General features: G+C 68.6%; 1 protein-coding gene and 1 pseudogene across 2 annotated transcripts; one reads left to right on the forward strand and one right to left on the reverse strand.

Annotated features, from left to right (window-relative positions):
* Positions 1–1,724: 1,724 nt before the first annotated feature.
* Positions 1,725–9,327, reverse strand: PPT2 (palmitoyl-protein thioesterase 2). Of its 2 annotated transcripts, none has more exons than XM_074970869.1 (9): positions 9,090–9,327; positions 6,096–6,274; positions 5,130–5,283; positions 4,189–4,284; positions 3,934–4,041; positions 3,767–3,850; positions 2,910–2,994; positions 2,434–2,488; positions 1,725–1,992 (listed from the first exon to the last, which is right to left on the reverse strand). In XM_074970869.1, exons 2-9 carry the CDS (start codon positions 6,240–6,242, stop codon positions 1,849–1,851), a joined length of 873 nt encoding a protein of 290 aa, XP_074826970.1. In that variant the 5' UTR covers positions 6,243–6,274; positions 9,090–9,327; the 3' UTR covers positions 1,725–1,848. The 2 variants fall into 2 exon arrangements, with proteins under 2 accessions (XP_074826970.1, XP_074826969.1); XM_074970868.1 differs by lacking the exon at positions 9,090–9,327 and adding an exon at positions 6,868–6,924.
* Positions 9,328–11,346: 2,019 nt separating this feature from the next.
* LOC141998106 (carnitine O-acetyltransferase-like) lies at positions 11,347–20,750 on the forward strand (annotated as a pseudogene).
* The last annotated feature ends 2,665 nt before the right edge of the window (positions 20,751–23,415 follow it).

The following is a 23,415-nucleotide window of genomic DNA, read 5'->3' on the forward strand; positions in this document are numbered from 1 at the left end:
CATGATGCTGGGCCCCCCCCAAAGGCAGCTAGACTCCCAAACCTGCACCCCAAGTCAATTGTCCAGTCACCCCAACTGTGCACAGCACCCCAAAGTTCAAAGTACCCCAGACACCTGCAGCCCCAAATTTCAAGTCAGATGCAGCCAGCTGTGCAGTTACCCCAATACACCCCTAGATTGCAAAGGTGTGGGCCCCCCCAAAACAACTGGATCAGAAAATGCAGGAATCCCGCCCTGCAATACAGCCTAGTACCCCAATACTGACAATGTGCTACTGAGAATTGAACTGCACCTTCTAACTAGTGACACCCCCATAATGTCCCATTATCCCCCAGCAGCCCCCCAAAATTATCCTAGAACCCCTGAACTCAGGGTCCAAGTCTCCAGACATTTATAAAAATAACCCCAATAACATGCAAAACCAGCCACCCCCAAATTACCACCCCTAAAAACACCCCAAAAATTCCAGCAAACCGCCAAATAAATGGAGTTCCCTGAACTGAATCACCCGATGAATTAATACAAAACCTCTAGTGACCCCCAAAACTAGCAGTCTTCACAGGCAGGGAGCCCCAAAACTTAACCCCGAGTCCCTACAAGTCATGAAAATTTCTAGTGACCCCCCCCCAATTTACATGGTTCCCCAAAACTCAACCCACTGAATGAACCTCTAACATAGGCCAATGTACTTAACTCAATCCACGTGAACTCCCTTAAGGGGAGTGAACCCCCAAACTACAAGCAAATTCTCTAGTGACCCCCAATATCAACAGCCCTTAACTACTAAAATAAGTGAACCTCTAAAATTCATGCAAATGTCCCAATGACCCCAAACTTCCCAGAGCCAAGAACCAGGTGCTGCAACGTGAACCCCAAAATATAACGCACAATTCCTGCTGACCCCAACCGGCAGGTCTCCCGGACACCCCAAAACCCACAGCCCTGAACTGTCTCCTGGAAATGCAACCCCCAAATTTGGTCACCCCAAAACCACCCTCGAGGCCCTAAAACTGAACCCCCCAATTGCAGCTGATGCCTCTTTCCAAGCCTTGGGGTTCAACTAAGTTCCCCAGTTGAATCCACACCCATCTTTGGCACCCCAAAGTTTGGGCTCCCGTGTCTAATATTCCCCATAGCGAACCCCCAAATCTTTCCTCGTCACCCCTCAAATCCTTGACCCCAGTGTGGGGGTACTGCAGATTCCCTAGGGAGTTCCCCAAATCCCCTTAGACTCATCTGTCCCCCCAATTTTCCACTCCCAAATTCCTATGCAACGGAACCCCCACACTGCCTCATCTGGAAACGTACCTAAAAAGTTCTGTGAACCCCCAAATGTCAAGTACCCCAATATTCCCCCTTTTGGGGATCCACTCCCTCCCCATCCCCTGAGCTAAGACGGGGTTGGGTCTGGTTTTGGGGGTACAACAGCGGAGCTCTGAAGCCCCCCCGAAATCCCTGAGTCCCACACGAACATGGCAGCTCGGTTGGCCCCCTTGTGCCAGGCACGAAAGGGTTAATACTGGAACCTGCCTGGCTGGGGGGGCTGGGGCACCCCCAAACTGAGCCCTCCCAGGGCAGCCCCCCTGCAACCAGGCAGCCATGACATGAACTACGGGCCGGTTCAAACCCCGTCACCCCCCAAATCTTTTACAATCATTTTCTGACCGGGAAAAGGACCCCAGCCCCCCCCCCAGGACCCCACCTTCCCAACGTCCCATTCCCAGGCTCCCCCGCAATTCCAGCCCCCCGGAGCCTCCCCGAGGAAACCTCCTGCTCCAAACACCCAAACGGGGTGGTGTGGCCTGGAGGGTTGCAATTCAAAAGGCAGGTGCCCCCCGTCCCCCCGGGCTAGGAGAGCCAGGGGGCCAGGCAGGCCTCGTAGACGGTGCGGTTGGAGTGCCAGGCCGTGTGGGGCACCCCGGGCACCAGGCACCGGGCGATGGCACCGCGGGCATCCAGCGTCTTCAGCCCGAAGCTGTCCTGCAGGTAAACCTGGGGGGAAATCAGAGACAGGCGAGAGTCAGACAGCCTAATACAGATAGAGAGCCCCCCCGCCCCCTCCAGCCCCTCTGCCCCCTCCAGCGCCACTCCCCGACCCTGTCCCGCTGTGCATCAGGGCCCAAGACACGAGAACGCAGGAGTCCTGGCTCCCAGCACCCCCTGCTCTAACCCACCAGCCCCCACGCCCCTCCCACAGCTGGGGAGAGAACCCAGGAGTCCTGGCTCCCAGCGCCCCCCGGCTCTAACCCACCAGCCCCCACTCCCCTCCCACACCCAGGGAGAGAACCCAGGAGTCCTGGCTCCCAGCCCCCCCTGCTCTAACCCACCAGCCCCTGCTCCCCTCCCACAGCCGGGGAGAGAACCCAGGAGTCCTGGCTCCCAGCGCCCCCCCGGCTCTAACCCACCAGCCCCCACTCCCCTCCCAGGCCTCACCAGCTGCTGCTCCATGTCCATCACCGTCTCGTTGAGGTTGTAGAAAGCGAAGAGGCTGTTTGGGGGGGGAATGAGGGTGGGTTACTGATGGGTCATTTATTGGGGGGTGCCCAGGTTGCAGAGAGCTGCAGACCCAGCCCTGGGCTGGCCCCCAATTTCTGTTACCCCCCAGCACCTGGCACCCTCCCCAGTACCCCAAATCTCCCCCACTGGGGGTCCCCCCTAACTGCAGCTTCTCCTGGCCCCCCGAATCTTGCGCCAGCCCCCAAACCTCATCATATCCCCTCCCCCTCTGCACCCCACCCCTCCCACCACAGCCCAGCTGTGAACCCTCCCACCTCCTAGGACAGCCCCCCACAGGCCCCCCAAATTCACCCCCCCAACTTCCAGTGCCCCCTTTCTATGGCCCCCATAAATCATCCCTGGCCCCCACAGCAACGCTCCCAGGGCCCCCGATCTCCCCCCGGCTCGTTCACCTGGACTGCCAGGGCATGATGACCCCGTCGTCTGGGCCCCCGACCAGAACCAGCTTCTGGATCCGCACGAGATTCCTCTTCCAGGCTGGGGGCATGGGGAGGGGAGTTATGGGGGGTAAGGGGACCCCAGCTGCGAATGCCCCACCCTGCAAGGACCAGCCTAGAGAAACAGGGGGCTGCGGGTCGGGAGCGAGGGGCGCCGGAGGGCTGGGGGGCCGCGGGTCGGGAGCGAGGGGCGCCGGGGGGCCGCGGGTCGGGAGCGAGGGGCGCCGGGGGGGCCGGGGGGCTGCGGGTCGGGAGCGAGGGGCGCCGGGGGGGCCGGGGGTCGGGAGCGAGGGGCGCCGGGGGGCTGGGGGGCTGCGGGTCGGGAGCGAGGGGTGCCGGGGGGGCCGGGGGGCTGGGGGTCGGGAGCGAGGGGCGCCGGGGGGGCCGGGGGGGCTGCGGGTCGGGAGCGAGGGGCGCCGGGGGGGCCGGGGGGGCTGCGGGTCGGGAGCGAGGGGCGCCGGGGGGGCCGGGGGGCCTGCGGGTCGGGAGCGAGGGGCGCCGGGGGGCCGCGGGTCGGGAGCGAGGGGCGCCGGGGGGGCTGCGGGTCGGGAGCGAGGGGCGCCGGGGGGGCCGGCGGGCTGCGGGTCGGGAGCGAGGGGCGCCGGGGGGGCCGGCGGGCTGCGGGTCGGGAGCGAGGGGCGCCGGGGGGGCCGGGGGGCTGCGGGTCGGGAGCGAGGGGCGCCGGGGGGGCCGGCGGGCTGCGGGTCGGGAGCGAGGGGCGCCGGGGGGGCCGGGGGGCTGCGGGTTGGGAGCGAGGGGCGCCGGGGGGGCCGGGGGGCTGCGGGTCGGGAGCGAGGGGCGCCCTCCCTTACCTGTGGCGTTGGGATTAACCCTTTCACTGTTGAGCAGGGCGAGGAAGTTGCTGGTGTTGAGATAAAGGTCCCGGTGATGTGGGTCTGGAAGGCAGGAGGGGGGGGGTCAGAGCCTGGGGAGGGGCCCGAGGCCCCCCCGGCCCATGCCCCGCCTGCCCCCGCCTCACCATTCCAGTAGTTGCAGATGGAGACGTCCTGGCCCAGGCGGGTGTAACAGAACCGGAAGAGGTTGGACTTCACGTACCGGGGGAAGAGCCAGCGCAGGTACCGGGTGTCTGCAGGGGGCAGGAGTCAGACGGGCCTTGGCCCCCCCGGCCCCCTCACTGCCGACCCCCAGCCCCCCCGGCCCCCTCACTGCCGACCCCCAGCCCCCCCCCAGTGCCCCTCACTCCCGACCCGCAGCCCCCCCCCGTGCCCCTCACCGCCGTACTGCCCCATCTGGGGGGCGGACAGAGAGATGAAGGTGTCGACGTTGTGATCAGGCATCGTGGAGAGCAGAGCTCGGCAGATGAGCCCCCCTAGGGAGAGGGAGAAATGCGGGGGGTCGCTCTGATGCTGGTGGGGGGGGGGGAGAACCCTGCACATCCCCCTACCACCACTGGGGGAGACAAACAAAACCTGCCCCCTTCGCCTGGGTCCAGGTCGGCCTCAGGGGGCAGAGTGCAATTCCGACGGTGAGCAGCAGGGGGAGGCACCAAAGCCAGACCCCCGCTCAGCCCCCAGCTCCGCCGGTGCCCCTCACTCCCGACCCACAGCCCCCCGGCTCCCCGGTGCCCCTCACTCCCGACCCACAGCCCCCCGTCCCGGCCGGTGCCCCTCACTCCCGACCCGCAGCCCCCCGGCCCGGCCGGTGCCCCTCACTCCCGACCCGCAGCCCCCCGGCCCGGCCGGTGCCCCTCACTCCCGACCCGCAGCCCCCCGGCCCGGCCGGTGCCCCTCACTCCCGACCCGCAGCCCCCCGGCCCGGCCGGTGCCCCTCACTCCCGACCCGCAGCCCCCCGGCTCCCCGGTGCCCCTCACTCCCGACCCGCAGCCCCCCGGCCCGGCCGGTGCCCCTCACTCGTTACCCACAGCCCCCCGGCCTGGCCGGTGCCCCTCACTCCTGACCCGCAGCCCCCCGGCCTGGCCGGTGCCCCTCACTCCTGACCCGCAGCCCCCCGGCCTGGCCGGTGCCCCTCACTCCTGACCCGCAGCCCCCCAGCTCCCCAGTGCCCCTCACTCCTGACCCGCAGCCCCCCGGCCCAGCCGGTGCCCCTCACTCCCGACCCGCAGCCCCCCGGCTCCCCGGTGCCCCTCACTCCCGACCCGCAGCCCCGGCTCTCCCAGCCTGGGTGGGTACCCGGGCCCCTGGGGCCGGACGTACCCTGCGAGTAGCAGATGAGATGCACCCCGTTGGCCGCGTTCTGCATGATGGGCGAAATGGCCCGTCGGAAACCCTCCACCTGCACCCAGAGCGGCTTCAGACTCTGGCTGTGGTCAAAGAGATCCACGACCGTCACGTTGGTGCCCGGGTGGGTCTGTGCCAGGGGGAGACGGGTAAGAGCCCAGCCAGCCCAGCCCTGCCCCCAGCCCGGCCGGTGCCCCTCACTCCCGACCCACAGCCCCCGGCCCGGCCGGTGCCCCTCACTCCCGACCCGCAGCCCCTGGCCCGGCTGGTGCCCCTCACTCCCGACCCCCAGCCCCCGGCCAGCCCAGCCCTGGGCTCCCCCCACAGCTCTGTTGATTCCTGCGTGGGTGGTGATTGGAGAGAACTGATTTCACTTGGCATTTATCTTCAGAGTTTAAAACAAACTTTGCACTCAGACAGACTCAAGCCACCTGCCAGGCCCAGTCTGTGCTACAGGAGGGAAACTGAGGCAGGGATCGAGGAAGGATGTGCCTGAGGTCACACAGTACGTGGGGAATGGAACCCAGGCATCCGAGCCCCCAGAGTGGAGCCGGGAGAGAACCCCAGGAGTCCTGGCTCCCAGCGCCTCCTTCCTCTAACCCACCAGACCCCACTCCCCTCCCAGAGCCGGGGAGAGAACCCAGGAGTGCTGAATATCTGGTCTAACTACTACACCCCACTGCCCACGTTCCCGTCACGCCAAGGGTGTCTCTGGGTTGTTTTCTACCTGCTTGTTTTGCTCCAGGGCCCTGAGTCAGCTGGGCTGGGGCTGGCGAAATCCACCCTCTGCTCATCTGCCCCTGTCCCGCCCACAGCTGGGAGAGAACCCAGGAGTCCTGGCTCCCAGCCCCCCCTGCTCTAACCACCAGCCCCCACTTCCCCCCCCCCCGAGCCGGGGAGAGACCCAGGCGTCCGGGGTGGGGACCCAGGCGTCCGGCGGACCTGGTTGATGAAGTGCAGCAGCGGGCTGAAATCCGAGGGGCTGTCGAAAAGGCCGTGCACGACCACGACCGGCTTGTAGGCGGCGCCGAGGGGGAGGAGGAGGAAGAGGGGGGCCAGCGCCCCCCAGATCCTCTGGGGTCGGCTCATCGTCCTGGAATCCCACCAAGGCGCAGGGGGGTCTGGGCAGGAGAGAGAGACAGTTTAAGGTGCACCCCCCCAAATTCACCTCCCCCTCCACTGCACCCCCGTTTCGCAAGCAGGGGGGAGAGAACCCAGGCGTCCGGGCTCCCAGCCCCCGCTGCTCTAACCCACCAGCCCCCTCTCCCCTCCCAGAGCTGGGAGAGAACCCAGGCGTCCGAGCTCCCAGCCCCACCCCCGAACCACTAGACCCCCCCATTTCCGCCCTCCCCGCGCCGGGGTGGGACCCAGGAGTCCAGCTCCCAATGGGGGTGCAATGCAGGTCAGTTCACCCCCTTTCTCAGCCCCCCCGCTATGGGGAAGGGGGCCCTTTGAGGGTCACCCCCACTGCAAAGTTTCTAGCCCCCCCGCCTCTGTGCCCCCCCGCTTTGCCCCCCTGCAGCCAGCCGGGTCCCCCCCCAGGTCCCCTGTAATGCACCCGGGGGCTCCGGGGATGACCCCAAAATCCCCCGTACCCCGGGGGGGATTTCAGCCCCTCCCTCTTTCAGGGGCCAGGACGCCTGGGTCTTCTCCCCGCCCCCCCCTTGAATGCACAGCGGCGGCCCCTCCCCCAAGGCCTGGGGGCGGATCTCACCCCGCGATCCGGCCGGTCCCTTGTTTACTTCCCGCGGCCCCCCCCGCGTCAGTTCCGGAAGTCGGCCCCGGCAACCGCGCAGGCTTCCCTAGCAACGGATGTCTGAGAATTCCACGGCCCCCCCGCCCTGGATGCCCCCAGCCGGAGCTGGCAGAGAACCCAGGAGTCCTGGCTCCCAGCCCCCCTGCTCTAACCCACTAGCCCCCACTCCCCTCCCAGAGCTGGGGAGAGAAAAAACCCAGGAGTCCTGGCTTACAGCCTGCCCCACCCAGCTGGGGAAAGAAAGAACCCAGGGGTCCTGGCTCCGAGCCCCACCCCCACTCTAATACACTAGCCCGCAGTCCCCTCCCAGAGCCTGGAGAGAACCCAGGTGTCCTGGCTCCCGGCGCCCCCTCCCAGAGCCAAGAGAGAACCCAGGAGTCCTGGGTCCCAGCCCCCCCCCCCAGAGCTGGGAGAGAACCCAGGCGTCCTGGCTCCCGGCGCCCCCTCCCAGAGCCAAGAGAGAACCCAGGAGTCCTGGGTCCCAGCCCCCCGCCCAGAGCTGGGAGAGAACCCAGGCATCCTGGCTCCCGGCCCGCTCTCCAGGAGCCGGCTGGCACGCGAGCCCGTTTGCAGGGCAAACACTGGGCGCCGGGGAAGGGCTTGTCAAGGGCCGCTGGAGAGGCCGGGAAGGAGAAGGGGAAACCCGGGAAAAGCCGGAACTTGCCCTGGGCAGAGCCCTGTGGAGCCGGCCCGGAGCAGGGGGCTTAGCTGTGTGGGTACCGTGGGGGGCCGAGAGCCACTGAACCAAGCCGGACCCCAGGGGAGGATGGAAACCCTGTCAAGCTGGGGGTGCGTCCGCCCCCCAGCCCCCCTAGTTCCAGCCCCTCTGCCCTGCAGGCTGAGAAATCGCTGGGCACAATGGGGGGATCACAGCCCCCCCCGGGAGAACCCCTGAACTAACGCGGCCGGGACACGAGCCGGGCCCTCCCGCCATGGACTCCCGCATTCGTTTCGTGCCCTCTCCCGAGCGGTAACGGGGCGGGACCCAGTCAAAGCCGTGGAGTGTCAGGGGCCCTGCGAGACCAGGGTGATCAGCTGTCCCGATTTGAAAGGGACAGTCCAGATTTTGGGGGCTTTTCTTATATAGGCTCCTCTTGCCCCCCACCCGCGTCCCGATTTTGTACACTTGCTGTCTGGTCACCCGGTGCGAGAATCACCTAAGACTCAGGCCAGCCGGCTGCCCGTGCGGGGCCCGTGCGGGGCCTCCAGAGGAACGCCACATTGGTCCAAAAGACGTGGCCCCGCCGGGCACCCGGCGGCGCGATGACCGGGTCGGCCCCCGGCCAGAGTCACAGGACCCATCACAACACAGGGGCTGACGCACCGGCAGCTGCCGGGTCGAACCAACCCTCCGGTATCAACACAAACGCAGCAAATCGCACGGGAACGGCATACGACGGCTACGCACCCGGCGCAATCACCACCCATCAGCGCCTGGGCAATGAAACGGAGCCGAGGCCGCGGAAACCAAGACCTATTCATGACTCTTTGTGTCCAGCAATCAATGCCCAGGGGCATTGAAAGGCCTGATGAAAAAGCCTCATTAACTACGGCACACGCGTGTATCGAGTGAACCGATGCGTCGACTCAAGCAGAAGAGGACGGATGGCCGACGGTTCCCTTTCCGAGACAACCACCGAGTCGGCCGCCGCACGACCAGGGCCAGGAGAGAAGGGAAGAACTCGCCGGCTCTGTGCAGAACAGAGAGACCCCCAGATCGATGCAAACGAGTCGGAGGAAAACGCCGCATTAACGACTCATCCGATACGTTAACGATGATGATAATAAAATAGAGTTTGATGAAGAAACGCTAATAAGTCTTTCTGCCCGACCAGCTCAGAGCTCTAGACCCTACCTAGGAACACAACGCTCGATCTCACCACGTCTATTCAGGATCAGAGGGAGTCTGGGCCTGTCCAACGACCCCATGCATACACCGCTGTATTTATCAGCGAAATAATCAGATAGTACGAAACACAGCGCTGCTGGTGAGCAGTCAGGAGAGATCGTTTGCTCAGAGAGAGTTGTATGAATTCCGAGGGCTGCGCCGATATGTGCCTGGGAACCCTGCTAACTCTGAGCTCGGTTCGTTAATCGCGAGGTAGCGAAAATACAAAGGTGAGTCAGTGAACAGATATTAACGACCATTAGCCCAATAATAGGCCTGGGCCGGTCCTTACCTCTCCGGGCAGCGCTCCGGGGGGCTGGCCGGCTCTGGTCTGGTCTGACCCAGCCCCGCTGTGGCTTTTCCAGCCAGATCTTCACCACCAGCTGGGTTTCATTTCCCTCCGACTGGGACCAGAATCGCAAAGGGGAACCGGGCTCCACACCAGATCAGAAACTTCCTCAGACTTCAGAATAGCAGCTGTGTTAGTCTGTACCCGCAAAAAGAACAGGAGGACTCGTGACACCTTAGGGACTAACACATTTAGTTGAGCGTAAGCTTTCGTGGGCTACGGCTCACTTCATCGGATGCTCACGAAGCTCATGCTCAAATAAATTGGTTAGTCTCTAAGGTGCCACAAGTCCTCTTGTTCTTTTTCCTCAGACAGTCACTCAAATGTGTCAAGTGCCCTGAGAGGGGAGTGCGGGCTGGTGTTAGAGCAGGTGGGGGCTCGGCACCAGGACTCCTGGGTTCTCTCCCTGGTGCTGGGAGGGGAGTGGGGTTTACTGACGCTCACCCCATGCTAACCCCATGACACAAACCGCCAGTGGAAAGCATGAACCGGCTCTGGACGCACCCATGACCAGTGAGAGCTCGGGGAAGAGGCTGAGACGAAGGGTCGAGGCCTGGCTGGGACTTTCCAGGAGCCGCGTCAACCTTTCCAGGGTGTCACGGAGCGAAAACCTGAGTCTGGTTCCTTTCCAAGGCCCGAGAAAAGGGGAACAGAAATTCCACTGGCTCAGTCCTAGGATCATAATGGGAGCACTGGCCAAAATCAGGCCCCCGTCGTGCCGGGCACTGCACAGACCCTGGCCGAGATCAGGGCCCCGTCACACCGGGCGCTGCACAGACTCTGGCTGGGATCAGGGCCCCGTCACGCCGGGCGCTGCCCAGACCCCAGCCAAGATCAGGGCCCCGTCGCGCCGGGTGCTGTACAGACTCTGGCTGGGATCAGGGCCCCATCGCGCCGGGCGCTGCCCAGACTCTGGCTGGGATCAGGGCCCCGTTGCACTGGACGCTGCACAGACCACGACCAAGATCAGGGCCCTGTCACGCCAGGTGCTGCCCAGACCCGGGCTGAGATCAGGGCCCTGTTGCGCCGGGCGCTGCACAGACTCTGGCCGGGATCAGGGCCCCGTCGCGCCGGGCGCTGCCCAGACCCAGGCCGGGATCAGGGCCCCGTTGCGCCGGGCGCTGCCCAGACCCAGGCCGGGATCAGGGCCCCGTCGCGCCGGGTGCTGTACAGACTCTGGCCGGGATCAGGGCCCCGTCGCGCCGGGCGCTGCCCAGACCCAGGCCGGGATCAGGGCCCTGTCGCGCCGGGCTGTGACTCAGTGAGAGCTGGTCCCCCGAGCCCAGGAGCTCTCAGTCTCACTAGACACAGGAACGATCATTAGCCCCACTTGGGGAAACTGAGGCAGGGAGTGATGCCGTGATTGGCCCAAAGTCCCAAAGACGGTCTGCGGCCGAGCTGGAGAGAGAACCCAGGTGTCCTGGCTCCCAGCCCCCCGCCCCAACCCACTAGCTGCCCCTCCTCTCCCTCAGCTGGGGAGAGAACCCAGGCGTCCTGGTGCCCCGCCCTCCCCCCGTTGAGGGCTGTGTTGGGGGAGGGGCGCTCGGGAGGGTCTTTGCAGCAGCGCCTCCTGCCGGCCCCCCCCCGCAAACAGGCCCCGCAGCGGCGTCGGCTTCCTGCCCGCGGATTGCAGCCGGGTCAGGGCCCCACCCCGCCCGGCCGAGCAGCGGGGCCCTTTGCCGCCCCCCCGGCCCGGGCATGGGGCGCTGGAGGTTCCTCCTGCAGCCCTGGGGCCGCGGGCGAGCCCCGGCTTCGCGCGCCCCGGTGAGTGGGCGGGGGCGGCGGGGGGGGCCCCGCTGCAAACAGCGGCTGGGCTGCAAACCTGCGGGCGGGGCGGGGGCCTTTGCAAAGGGGCCGCGCGGGGGTGCAAAGCCCCCCCCCCGGGTGGGTCCCAGCTTTGCAGCGCGGGGGCCCTCGCAGCCAGACTGCGGGGGGGAGGCCCCCACCCCGGGCCGCGTGGCCCCCTCGCCCGGGTGTGACTCTGGCTGCACGTGCCCCGCTCGCGGGGGGGGGGGTGGTTTTGCGAGCGCGGGATGTTGCGTTTGCGGCAGGGGGCGCGTGCGGCCCTTTTGCGGGGCCCCTGCGGGCGCTTTTGCGGAGCGGCCACCGCCCGGGGTTTGCCGCAGCCTTGACGCCCGCGACTTGGGTCCGGGGGGGGGCGGGGGGGCTGTTGCACTGGCCGCTTTGGGAGTGGGACCCCCAACTTGGCAGCGGTCCCAATGGCAGGTTCGCGGTGGCGGGGACCCCCCGGCCGGCGGCTGCAGCTGGCCGGGGTCCCTCGCTGCTTTTGCAGCCCCCCCGTTGAGGTAGAGGGTCGCGGCACCCCCCACTTAGCGAGCGGGCGGCCAGGGGGAGCCCCGGGGGGGGGGGGCCGGCCGGCCCGGCCAGGGGGAGCCCCGGGGGGGGGGGGCCGGCCGGCCCGGCCAGGGGGAGCCCCGGGGGGGGGGGGCCGGCCGGCCCGGCCAGGGGGAGCCCCGGGGGGGGGGGGCGGCGGGGGGCCGGCCGGGCCAGGGGAGCCCCGGGGGGGGGGGGGGCCGGCCGGCCCGGCCAGGGGGAGCCCCGGGGGCTGCGGGTTGCCAGGTTCCAGCTGGTGCATTTGAGACTTCCCAGTTGCAGCTTTGGGGGCAGCTGCATTTGCCCCCGGGCAGCGGGTGGCCCGTCGCCCTTGGCGCCTTCGAGCCTTTCCTGTCCCTGCAGCGGCCCCCCGCGCGAGGCCTGGCCTCGTCCTTCCCGCTGCCCCGGCAGCCCGTGCCCCCGCTGGCCCAGACGCTGGAGCGGTACCTGCGCTCGCTGGAGGTGCTGGTCACGCCCGAGGAGCTGGAGGAAACCCGGCAGCTGGTGCAGGAGTTCGGGGCGCCCGGCGGGGAGGGGGAGCGGCTGCAGGCCCAGCTGGAGCGCAGAGCCGCCCGCATGGAGAACTGGGTAGAGCTGGGGGGAACCCAGGAGTCCGGGGGTTAGGGAGCTGGGTGGGGAACCCAGGAGTCCTGGGCAGGGCTGGGAGCAGGCAGAACCCAGGAGTTTGGGGGGAGGGGTGAAAGGTGGGGGAACCCAGGAGTCCTGTGAGGGTCCCTGGAGCTTTTTGCAGGGAACACGGGGGGGATGGTGAACCCCGGCATCCGGGGCAGGAGACCCAGGGGGAAGAGGATGGGGAGGGACCTGGCTGGGACGGGACAGTGGCTCCCTGCTGGTGATGCTGCTCACCCCCATCAGTGCAATGAGGTTGTGCCAGGTCTCAGCCTGGGGGGAGGAGCTACAGGGGGAGCTCAGGTCAAAGGCTCCATAACCCCCAGCCCCGATTTTAACCCTGGTCTGTCCTCCCCGCCCCCCACCCCCAGCTCTCGGATTGGTGGGTGCAGAGCGCGTATCTGGAGAGCCGCTTACCCCTCACCGTCCACTCCAGCCCGGCCGTCGTGCTCCCCAAACAGGACTACAGCGACTGGAGGGGGCAGCTCCGGTGGGTATCGGGGCGGAGGGGGCGGAGCCCAGGGCTGGGCTAGTAGGGGGCTGCGGGTCGGGAGTGAGGGGCACCAGCAAAGTGGGGGGGGGGGCCAGGGCTGGGCTGGCAGGGGGGCTGCGGGTCGGGAGTGAGGGGCACCGGTGGATCTGTGACTCTCCCCCCCCCGCCCCCCCCCCCAGGTTTGCAGCGAAGCTCATCGCAGGGGTGCTGGATTTCAAGGCTAAGATTGATCAGTAAGTGCCCGACCCCCCTCTCCCCCACATCGGGGGAGGGTTGGGGGAAGGGGGGTTCTATTGGGGGACTAAATATCAGTTCGGTGGGAGGGGAGGGGAGAGGCTATATGGGACCCAGGCGGTAGGGGAGGCTCTTGGGGTGAGGGAGGGGGCGATGCGGGGGCGGGACTGGGGGGCCCTGGGGGTGAGGGAGGGGGCGATGCGGGGGCGGGACTGGGGGGCCCTGGGGGGAGGGAGGGGGCAATGCGGGGGCGGGACTGGGGGAAGCCCTGGGGGTGAGGGAGGGGGCGACGTGGGACAGGACTGGGGGGGCCCTGGGGGTGAGGGAGGGGGCTATGCGGGACGGGACTGGGGGGGGACTGCGGGGAACTGGGGGGGTTGCTCTGCCCCGTGTGTCTCACGTACCCCCCCCCAGGCAGGCGCTGCTGGTGGAGTACCGGGGGGGGCACCCCCAGTGCATGGCCCAATACAGCCGCCTCTTCGCCTCCTGCCGCCTGCCTGGCCCCAAGCATGACGGGCTCCTGCTGCCCCCCGCGGGGCGCCGGGCCCCCACTTTCATCACCGTCGTCCGCAACTTCCAGGTACCCCCGGGGCCCCCTGACCCGGCCCCCAGAACTGTCCCTGCCCTGGGATCCCCTGGGAAACGCGTCCCCAGAGCCCCCTCAAGTGACACCCCCAAGTCCCGCTCTGCCCAGGTTTGTCCCCCCCGCACCTCCCCTCAGAGTCTGGGGTTCCCGGGGTGGGGGCAACTGGGGGGTGTCCACGTAGGGAGTGGGGCAAGCTGACTCCTGAGGGGTTCTGAGCTGTATGTGGGGGAAATGGGGCGTTTGTGTCGGGCTGGGGGGCTGACCCGACTCCCGGCCCCCAGTTTTCCAGCTGGAGGTGTACAACAGCGATGGGACCCCCCTCACCGTGGACCAGCTGCACCTGCAGCTGCAGCGTGTCCGGGGGCTGTCGTGGAAGACGGACAAGGAGCCGCTGGGGGTGCTGACTGGGGACCACCGGCACACCTGGGGGCAGGCCTACAGCACCCTCATGAGAGGTATGGGGGACCCTTGTGAGAGGTATGGGGGTCCTGGGGACCCCAAAAGCTGGGCCAGGCCTGCAGCACCCTCATGAGAGGTGGAGGGGGGGCCCGAGCCTGGGAGACCTGGCTGGGGCTCCAGGTATATCTCCAGATGTAACGGGGGAGGGGGAAAGGAGGCGGGACTTCCTGCTTTGGAAGGGGCTAAAGGTGGACCCCGTCGCCCAGGGGACAGCAGTGAATGGGGTGTAACTAGGGCGGGACCCCAAAGCAGGGAGGATCTGGGTTCGAATCCTGCTTGGGGGAGGGGCTGACCCGTCCGGTGACCCCGCCCCAGACCGGCTGAACCGGGAGTCGGCCCGGTGCATCCAGCGCAGCCTCTTCACCGGTCTGCCTCGACGCCCCGGTGCTGAAGGTGTCGGACGAGCGCTACCCCAGCCGCGTCGCCGCCCAGATGCTGCACGGGGGCGGCAGCTACTCCAACAGCGGCAACCGCTGGTTCGACAAGACCCTGCAGGTGAGGCGGGGGCGGGACTTCCTGCTTTGGGAGCAAGGGGGCGGGACCTTCCTGTGTTGGAGTGCTGGGTGGGGATGGGACTTCGACTTCCTAATTTGCGGGCGCTGAAGAAAATGTAGAGAGGGAGGTGGATTTTCTAGTTTGGACTGCAAGGGTGGGACTGTGTATAGGGAGGCGGACTTCCTGTTTTGTGCAAGAAAAGAGGCAGGACTTCCTGTTTGGGGATTAGGGTGGAAGGGGAGAGGCTGGGATTTCCTGTCTTGTGGACCTGGCCTGACCCTCATGCGCCGCCTTTCTCTCTCTTGTTCCCTGCCCCCAGTTCATTGTGGGGGAGGATGGCGTTTGCGGGGTGCTGTATGAACAGGCCGTGGCCGACGGGGCCCCCATAGCCACCATCATCGACCATGTCCTCGATTACTGGTAACCCCTAAACTAGGACATTCGGGTGTCCCCAGACCTGTGACCCCCTGATCAATCCCACAGGGCCAGCCTGGGGGGACCCAATAGAAACAGAGGATTTGGGGTCACATCTCCCTATAAAGCAGCCCCCAAATATTCTTTTCAATTAGGGATCCCTTATAATGGAAAGGAGGAGGAGATTTGGGGGTTTCATCTTCCCACAAGACAGTACCCCAACTGTGCCAATGTTGGGGCTCCCCAAGATGGTGGTGTGGGGTTCACTCTTCCCTATGGGATGGCATTCCCTGTACCCCAAATTACACCAGTGTTGGGGAGCCTCTGAACTGGTGGGGGGGTAATTGGAGGCCCATTCTCAGGGAGCAGCAGCCCCAGATCCCCCATTTTTGTCCTGTAGTGGGGGGACCCCAAAGTGGGAAGCATGTGGGGGGAGGTGGAATTGGGGTGAGAGATCCCCTGTACCACCTCTGTGGGCTGGAGCAGGCTGGTGAGCGCATGGAGCGGAACTTCCTGTTTTGGGAATGGGGAAAGGGGCGGGACTTCCTGCCTGGGGGTGGGGAAAGGGGCGGGACTGTCCCCTTGGGAAGGGGAGGGGGCTGTGGGGGGGGAGGGGCAGAATATCCTACCTGGGGAGGCTGTTTTTGGGGTGCAGTGTCGTGCCCCCAGCCTGGTGATTTTGGGGGGATCCTCCCATCTGACCCTGGGGTCTCCGGCAGCAAGGACCCCGACACGGCGCGCGCCCCATGACGCCCCTGCCCCCTGCCCCCCAAGCTGTATTTCTACATCACCCCCGAGATCCAGTGGGACATCGAGCGAGCCAAACAGAACCTGGACATGTGAGAGCCGGGGGGGGGGGGGGCAGGGGAACAGGGGGGCCCGGTGCGGGGAGAGGATGGGGGTTCAAAGGGGGAGGGGAAAGTTGGGGAGCGGTGGGGGGCTATTGGGAGCAGGGGGGTCAGGATGGGGCAGAGGGGTGGGGTGGGGGTATTGGGGGGGCGGAGAGTCCCAGCCCCGCATCTAACATCTCTCTCCCCCCAGCCTGATCACGGACCTGGACATCAGCTGTTTCACCTACCGGGGGTTCGGGCAGGGGCTCCCCAAGCGCTGGGGGCTGCGCCCCGACTCCCTCTTCCAGGTGGCGCTGCAGCTGGCCTATTACAGGTGGGGCCCCGGGGGCACGGGCAGGAGGGGCCCCCGGGGCTGGGAGCATGGATGGGAGTGGCCCCGGGGGACCAGGCTGGGGGGCGGCTGGGCAGTGGGGGGGGGGGCCATGTGGGGCTGACCCCCGTCTCCCCCCAGGACCCACGGCTCGCTCTGCGCCACCAGCGAGGTGGGTGTCCCTGCGGCGCTTCCACCAGGGCCGGACGGACGCCGTGCGCCCCGCGGCCCCCCCGGTGCTGCGCCTGGCACGGGCCATGGACACGCCCCACGGCCAGGTAACCGCCCCCCCCGGCCCCCCCCTGCACCTCCCCCACGGCCCCCCCGGTGCTGCGCCTGGCACGGGCCATGGACACGCCCCATGGCCAGGTAACCGCCCCCCCGACCCCCCCCCTGCACCCCCCCCGCAGCCCCCCCGGTGCTGCGCCTGGCATGGGCCATGGACACGCCCCACGACCAGGTAACCGCCCCCCTGACCCCCCCTGCACCCCCCCCGCGGCCCCCCCGGTGCTGCGCCTGGCACGGGCCATGGACACGCCCGACGGCCAGGTAACCGCCCCCCCCGGCCCCCCCCCGCGGCCCCCCGGTGCTGCGCCTGGCACGGCCATGGACACGCCCCACGGCCAGGTAACCGCCCCCCCTGACCCCCCCCGCGGCCCCCCCCCAGTGCTGCGCCTGGCACGGGCCATGGACACGCCCCACGGCCAGGTAACCGCACCCCCGACCCCCCCCTGCACCCCCCCGCGGCCTCCCCGGTGCTGCGCCTGGCGCGGGCCATGGACACGCCCCACGGCCAGGTAACCGACCCCCCTGCGGACAGGTAACCGGCCCCCCACGTCCCACCCCCGTGTCCCACAGCCAGGTAACCGGCCCCCCCGACCCCCCCTGCGCCCCGCGGACAGGTAACCGGCCCCCCACAATCCACCCACTGCCCGCCCACTGAGCCCCACAGGCAGGTATCCTGTCCCCCCCACGGCCCCCTGCGTTCCGCAACCTGCCCGTACCCCTGGCCCCCAGCGCCCCCCATTCTGACCGGCTCCCCGGCCCCCCAGGACGAGGAGACGCTGTCCCTGCTGCAGGCGGCTGTGGAGTCTCAGAGCGCCAGGACCGAACAGGTGAGACAAACCCCCATCCCCCGCAGGGCCGGGACCCCGGCGTCCGGGCTGGGACCCTCTCTCCCGGTGGTGGGTGGCGGGAGGCCGGGACCCCGGTGTCCGGGCTGTGACCCTCTCCCCCAGGTGCTGGCCGGGGCAGGGCATCGACCGGCACCTGCTGGGGCTGAAGCTGGCGGCCATCGGGGACGGGCAGCGGCTGCCGGGGATCTTCATGGACACGGCCTACGCCATCGCCACGCACTGCCGGCTGCTCACCGGGCAGGTACGGCCCCCGGCGCCCCCCACGACCCCTCACCCGCCCCCCGGCGCCCCCCCACGAACCCCTCACCTGCCTCGGTACCCCTACGCCATCGCCACGCACTGCCGGCTGCTCACCGGGCACGTACGGCCCCCGGCGCCCCCCACGAACCCCTCACCCGCCCCCCGGCCCCCCCCCACGAACCCCTCACCTGCCTCGGTACCCCTACGCCATCGCCACGCACTGCCGGCTGCTCACCGGGCAGGTACGGCCCCCGGCGCCCCCCACGAACCCCTCACCCGTCCCCCGGCGCCCCCCCCACGAACCCCTCACCTGCCCCGGCGCCCCTACGCCATCGCCACGCACTGCCTGGCTGCTCACTGGGCAGGTACGGCCCCCGGCGCCCCCATGAACCTCTCACCTGCCCCCTGGCCCCCCCAATGAGCCCCTCACCCGCCCCCCGGCGCCCCTACGCCATCGCCACGCACTGCTGGCTGCTCACCGGGCAGGTACGGCCCCCGGCGCCCCCCCATGAACCTCTCACCTGCCCCCTGGCCCCCCAACGAGCCCCTCACCCGGCGCCCCTACGCCATCGCCACGCACTGCCGGCTGCTCACCGGGCAGGTACGGCCCCCGGCGCCCCCCCATGAACTCTGACCTGCCCCCTGGCCCCCCAACGAGCCCCTCACCGGCGCCCCTACGCCATCGCCACACACTGCCGGCTGCTCACCGGCCAGGTACGGCCCCCCACGAACCCCTCACCCACCTTGCAACAAACCCCTCACCTGCCCCCTGGTGCCCCCCCACGAACCCCTCACCTGTCCCCCGGCGCCCCTATGCCATCGCCACGCACTGCCGGCTGCTCACCAGGCAGGTACGGCCCCCCGGCGCCCCCCACGAACCTGTGACCTGCCCCCTGGCCCCCCCAACGAGCCCCTCACCCGGCGCCCCTACGCCATCTCCACGCACTGCCGGCTGCTCACCGGGCAGGTACGGCCCCCCGGCGCCCCCCAACGAACCCCTCACCCGCCCCCCCGGCGCCCCCCAATGAACCCCTCACCCGCACCCCCTGGCGCCCCTACGCCATCGCCACGCACTCCCGGCTGCTCACTGGGCAGGTACGGCCCCCCGGCGCCCCCCACGAACCTCTGACCTGCCCCCTGGCCCCCCCAACGAGCCCCTCACCCGGCGCCCCTACGCCATCACCACGCACTGCCGGCTGCTCACCGGCCAGGTACGGCCCCCCACGAACCCCTCACCCACCCTGCAACAAACCCCTCACCTGCCCCCTGGTGCCCCCCCACGAACCCCTCACCTGCCCCCTGGCCCCCCCAACGAGCCCCTCACCCGGCACCCCTACGCCATCTCCACGCACTGCCGGCTGCTCACCGGGCAGGTACGGCCCCCCGGCGCCCCCCACGAACCTGTGACCTGCCCCATGGCCCCCCAACGAGCCCCTCACCCGGCGCCCCTACGCCATCTCCACGCACTGCCGGCTGCTCACCGGGCAGGTACGGCGCCCCGGCGCCCCCCCAATGAACCCCTCACCCGCACCCCCTGGCGCCCCTACGCCATCGCCACGCACTCCCGGCTGCTCACCGGGCAGGTACGGCCCCCCGGCGCCCCCCACAAACCTCTGACCTGCCCCATGCCCCCCCAACGAGCCCCTCACCCGGCGCCCCTACGCCATCGCCACGCACTGCCGGCTGCTCACCGGCCAGGTACGGCCCCCCACGAACCCCTCACCCGCCCCGCAACGAACCCCTCACCAGCCCCCCGGCTCCCCTACGCCATCGCCACGCACTGCCGGCTGCTCACCGGGCAGGTACGGCCCCCCGGCGCCCCCCACGAACCCCTCACCGCCCCCCGGCGCCCCCCCAACGAGTCCCTCACCCGGCGCCCCTATGCCATCGCCACGCACTGCCGGCTGCTCACCGCCAGGTACGGCCCCCAGCGCCCCCCACGAACCCCTCACCCGCCCCGCAACGAACCCCTCACCCGCCCCCTGGTGCCCCCCCACGAACCCCTCACCTGCCCCCCGGCGCCCCTATGCCATCGCCACGCACTGCTGGCTGCTCACTGGCCAGGTACAGCCTCCCAGCGCCCCCCACGAACCCCTCACCCGCCCCCAAACGAACCCCTCACCCGCCCCCCGGCTCCCCTACGCCATCGCCACGCATTGCTGGCTGCTCACTGGCCAGGTACGGCCCCCCGGCGCCCCCCAACGAACCCCGCACCCGGCGCCCGTACGCCATCGCCACGCACTGCCGGCTGCTCACCGGCCAGGTACGGCCCCCCAGCGCCCCCCACGAACCCCTCACCCGCCCCGCAACGAACCCCTCACCCGCCCCCCGGTGCCCCCCCGACGAACCCCTCACCCGCCCCCCGGCGCCCCTATGCCATCGCCATGCACTGCTGGCTGCTCACCGGCCAGGTACGGCCCCCCAGCGCCCCCCACGAACCCCTCACCCGCCCCCCCGGCACCCCTACGCCATCACCACGCACTGCCGGCTGCTCACCAGGCAGGTACGGCCCCCATAGCGCCCACCGACTAACCCCTGCCCCATGGTGCCCCCCAACTAGTCCTCACCCGCCTCACAGTGCCCCCTAACTAACTCTTACCCACCCCACAGCGCCCCTACGCCATCACCACGTGCTACCTGCTGGTTACCAGGCAGGTCCGTATCCCCCTGCCCCCCAGCTACTCCCCCGACCGCACCAGCTACCCCCTGTGCTGGTGCCATCCACTGATGGCTGCTCACCAGGCAGCTATGGGTCCCTGCCCCCCAGGTGTGGGGGGGGGGAGTCCCTTCACCGGGGGCTGCAGTGGGCTCATCCTGCCCCCTCACTGGAGGTCATCAGCGGTGGGGGTTCGGGTTCGGGTGCGGGGAGGGGACTTGGGGTGGCTGCCCCCTCACCCCCGCTCTCCTCCCCCTCCGCCCCCCAGGTGTCTTCGCGCTCCGACTGCCTGATGGTCTACGGGCCGCAGGTGCCGGACGGCTACGGGGTCTGCTACAACCCGCTGGACGCCCACGTCAACTTCGCCATCACGGCCTTCAACTGCTGCCACGAGACCCACGCCCGGCGCCTGGCCCGCGCCCTGCACCGGGTCCTGGACCAGCTGGCCTGCCTGCTGGGGGAGAGCCCGGGGGGCGGGGATGTGGAGGGGCAGCCCTGATGGCCCCCCGCCACGCGCTCCTCTGCAGCCCCCTTACCCACCCCCCTCTGCCCCCCGTTACCCAACATCCCCTTCTGTGCCCGCTCGCTCCTTACCCAGAATCCCCTATGCGTCCTCTACCATCCTACCCACAATCCCCTTCTGTGCCCGCTCCCCTCCTTACCCAGAGTTCCCTCTGGGCGGGGGCAGCATCCCCCTTCACACAGGCAAGGGGGGAGACAAATCTAACTTATTTTCTGATGACGGAAAATGAATTAAAAATCATGGTGCCATTTGTAGCTTTGTGGTGTCAGCTCTGAGTGTGGGACCCCCTCGAATGCCCCCTTCCCAGGGATGTGGTGCCCCTCAGAACCCCCACTTCCTGGCCATACAGTACCTACCACTGACCCCCTCTTCCTCCCCTTTCTGGGGTGCAGTGCCCCCTTCGCTAGCACCCTTAGGGACCCCCCTGATCCCACTGTTCTGGGGGTGCGGTGCCCCCAGGGACCCCCCGAGCCTCCCTTTCCTGGGGGTGCCTTCTAGTGACCCCCATGACTCTCCCCTTCCAGGGGTGCAGTGACCCCCCCCCGACCCTCTCTTTCCAGTTCGTTATCGGGGAGCGATGGTCCCGTGCTCCCCCGGTTCGTTAGTGTAGGGTCCCTGCTGCTCTCTAGAGCCACCCTGGGGCAATGGGGCAGGCCTGATTGCCGGGGGAACCCTATACGAGGACACAAACCACCAGTGTCATGAGCTGTGTGGGTCTCAGTTCATCACCTGCAGGTGTGAAACAACCAGCCCCCAACTTTCACACGCTGCACTGCACCCGGGACCTCAGGGCTGGGGGGGGGCTGCGGGGTGGGAGTGAGGGAGCAGGGGGCTGGGGGTCGGGAGTGGGGGACCCTGGTAGGGCTGCGGGGGGGGGGGGCTGTGGGGCAGGAGTGAGGGGCCCCAGGGAGCAGGAGGCTGCGGGTCGGAGAGGGCTGTGTGGGGGCTGGGGGTTGGAAGTGAGGGGCCCCGGCAGGGCTGGGGGGGGCTGCGGGTTGGGAGTGAGGGGAGCAGGGGGCTGGGGGTCGGGAGTGAGGGGCTCCGGCAGGGCTGGGGGGGGCTGCGGGGTGGGAGTGAGGGGAGCAGGGGGCTGGGGGTCGGGAGTGAGGGGCTCCGGCAGGGCTGCGGGGTGGGAGTGAGGGGAGCAGGGGGCTGGGGGTTGGAAGTGAGGGGCCCTGGCAGGGCTGGGGGGGGCTGCGGGTTGGGAGTGAGGGGAGCAGGGGGCTGGGGCTCGGGAGTGAGGGGCTCCGGCAGGGCTGGGGGGGCTGCGGGGTGGGAGTGAGGGGAGCAGGGGGCTGGGGGTCGGGAGTGAGGGGCTCCGGCAGGGCTGGGGGGGCTGCGGGGTGGGAGTGAGGGGCAGGGGGGCGGGGGCGGGGGACGCGTTGTTCACGCCTCGTGTCTCCGCCTGGCGGGTCCCTGTCTCGGCAGCTCGGGCTCTGGGGGCGGGGGGGGGGATCCGGGTCCCAGCTCGGTTCGGGGGGGGAGGCGGTGACGCTGCAGCTGCTGCCGCTAGTCCCCCCCCCCCCCGCCCGGCTGCTTCGCAGAAGAGACGAGCGGAGCCAACCCCCGCAAGATGAGCTCCGAGAAACAGGTGAGAGGGGCTGGGGGGCAGGAATGGGGTGGTGGGGGAGTGGGGATGGGGCAGGGGACGGCTGGGGGGCAGGAATGGGGTGGTGGGGGAGTGGGGATGGGGAAGGGGACGGCTGGGGGGCAGGAATGGGGCAGTGGGGTGTGGGGATGGGACAGGGGACGGCTGGGGGGAGGGGGCAGGTGGGGGGGAGTGGGGATGGGGGCAGGGGGCAGGTGTTGGGGGAGCAGGTATGGGATGTGGGGGGGAGTGAGGAAGGGGCAGATGGGGGCCAGCAGGAATGAGGTGGGGGGGATGGGGAAGGGGAGTGGGGAGAGCAGGAATGGGGTGTGGGGGGAGTGGGGAGGGGGCAGATGAGGGGGCACCAGGAATGGGGTGTGGGGGGAGGGGGCATGGAGGGCAGGAACGGGGGCTTGGAGTGTGGGGGGGGACAGTGAGTGAGGAATGGGTGGGTGGGCATGTGTAGGGGAGGGCATGGAGGGATGGGGGGCAGAACATGGATGGAGACGGGATGTGGGGCAGCGAGTGGGTATGGCAGGATTGTGTGTGGGTAGATGGGGGTGGAGGTGTGGGGGAGCAGGGGATGATGGGAGAAGAGGTGGGGGAACAGTGAAGGGGCGGGGGGAGCAGAGGGATGATGGGAGAAGAGGTGGGGGGAGCAGTGAAGGGGGCGAAGGGAGCAGAGGATGATGGGAGAAGAGGTGGGGGGAGCAGTGAAGGGGGCAGGGGAGCAGGGGATGATGGGAGAAGAGGTGTGGGGAGCAGTGTTGGGGTGGGGGGAGCAGGGGACGATGGGAGAAGAGGTGGGGGAGCAGTGATGGGGTGGGGGGAGCAGGAGATGATGGGAGAAGAGGTGTGGGGAGCAGTGATGGGGTTGGGGGAGCAGAGGATGATGGGAGAAGAGGTGGGGGGAGCAGGGGATGATGGGAGAACAGGAGGGGGAGCAGTGATGGGGGGCGAGGGGGTGGATTTTCATACGTTCCTCGATTCCAGCCCTTGATGGCCAGCTTGGTGCCTAGCCTGAGCCAGAGAGCGGCCCCCTGCTGACCTCCACCTGGCGGGATGTACCCCTGGCCGGGGCGGGAGCAGCCCCACAGCCCTGGGGAAATCGCCCCCCTGGATCATTCCCCTCCGGCCACAAGCTGACGCCTTGTTCCCAGGCTGGCTCTGCCCAGCTCCCGGCCATGGCTGGGGTTCGATCCCCTGCTGGCCTGAGGACCCCGGGGGATGTTTGGTTCCCGGTCGGTGCCTCCAGCCAGATACACGTCCCCCCTTTGCCGGCCGTGCTCAGCAAATCGACCGAGCTCCTGGGGGGTCTCG

This window comes from Natator depressus, chromosome 14 (genome assembly GCF_965152275.1).
Source record: "Natator depressus isolate rNatDep1 chromosome 14, rNatDep2.hap1, whole genome shotgun sequence".
Lineage (NCBI taxonomy): Eukaryota > Metazoa > Chordata > Testudines > Cheloniidae > Natator > Natator depressus.

What these genes read in the sequence shown, in the direction of transcription:
- PPT2 (XM_074970869.1), bottom strand. Translation starts at nt 6,242, where the DNA reads ATGAGCCGACCCCAGAGGATCTGGGGGGCGCTGGCCCCCCTCTTCCTC. An exon ending in TCTCATCTGCTACTCGCAGG is followed by an intron (nt 4,285 to 5,129) that starts GTACGTCCGGCC and finishes CCCTCTCCCTAG; the next exon opens with GGGGGCTCATCTGCCGAGCT. An exon ending in CATCTGCAACTACTGGAATG is followed by an intron (nt 3,851 to 3,933) that starts GTGAGGCGGGGG and finishes CCTGCCTTCCAG; the next exon opens with ACCCACATCACCGGGACCTT.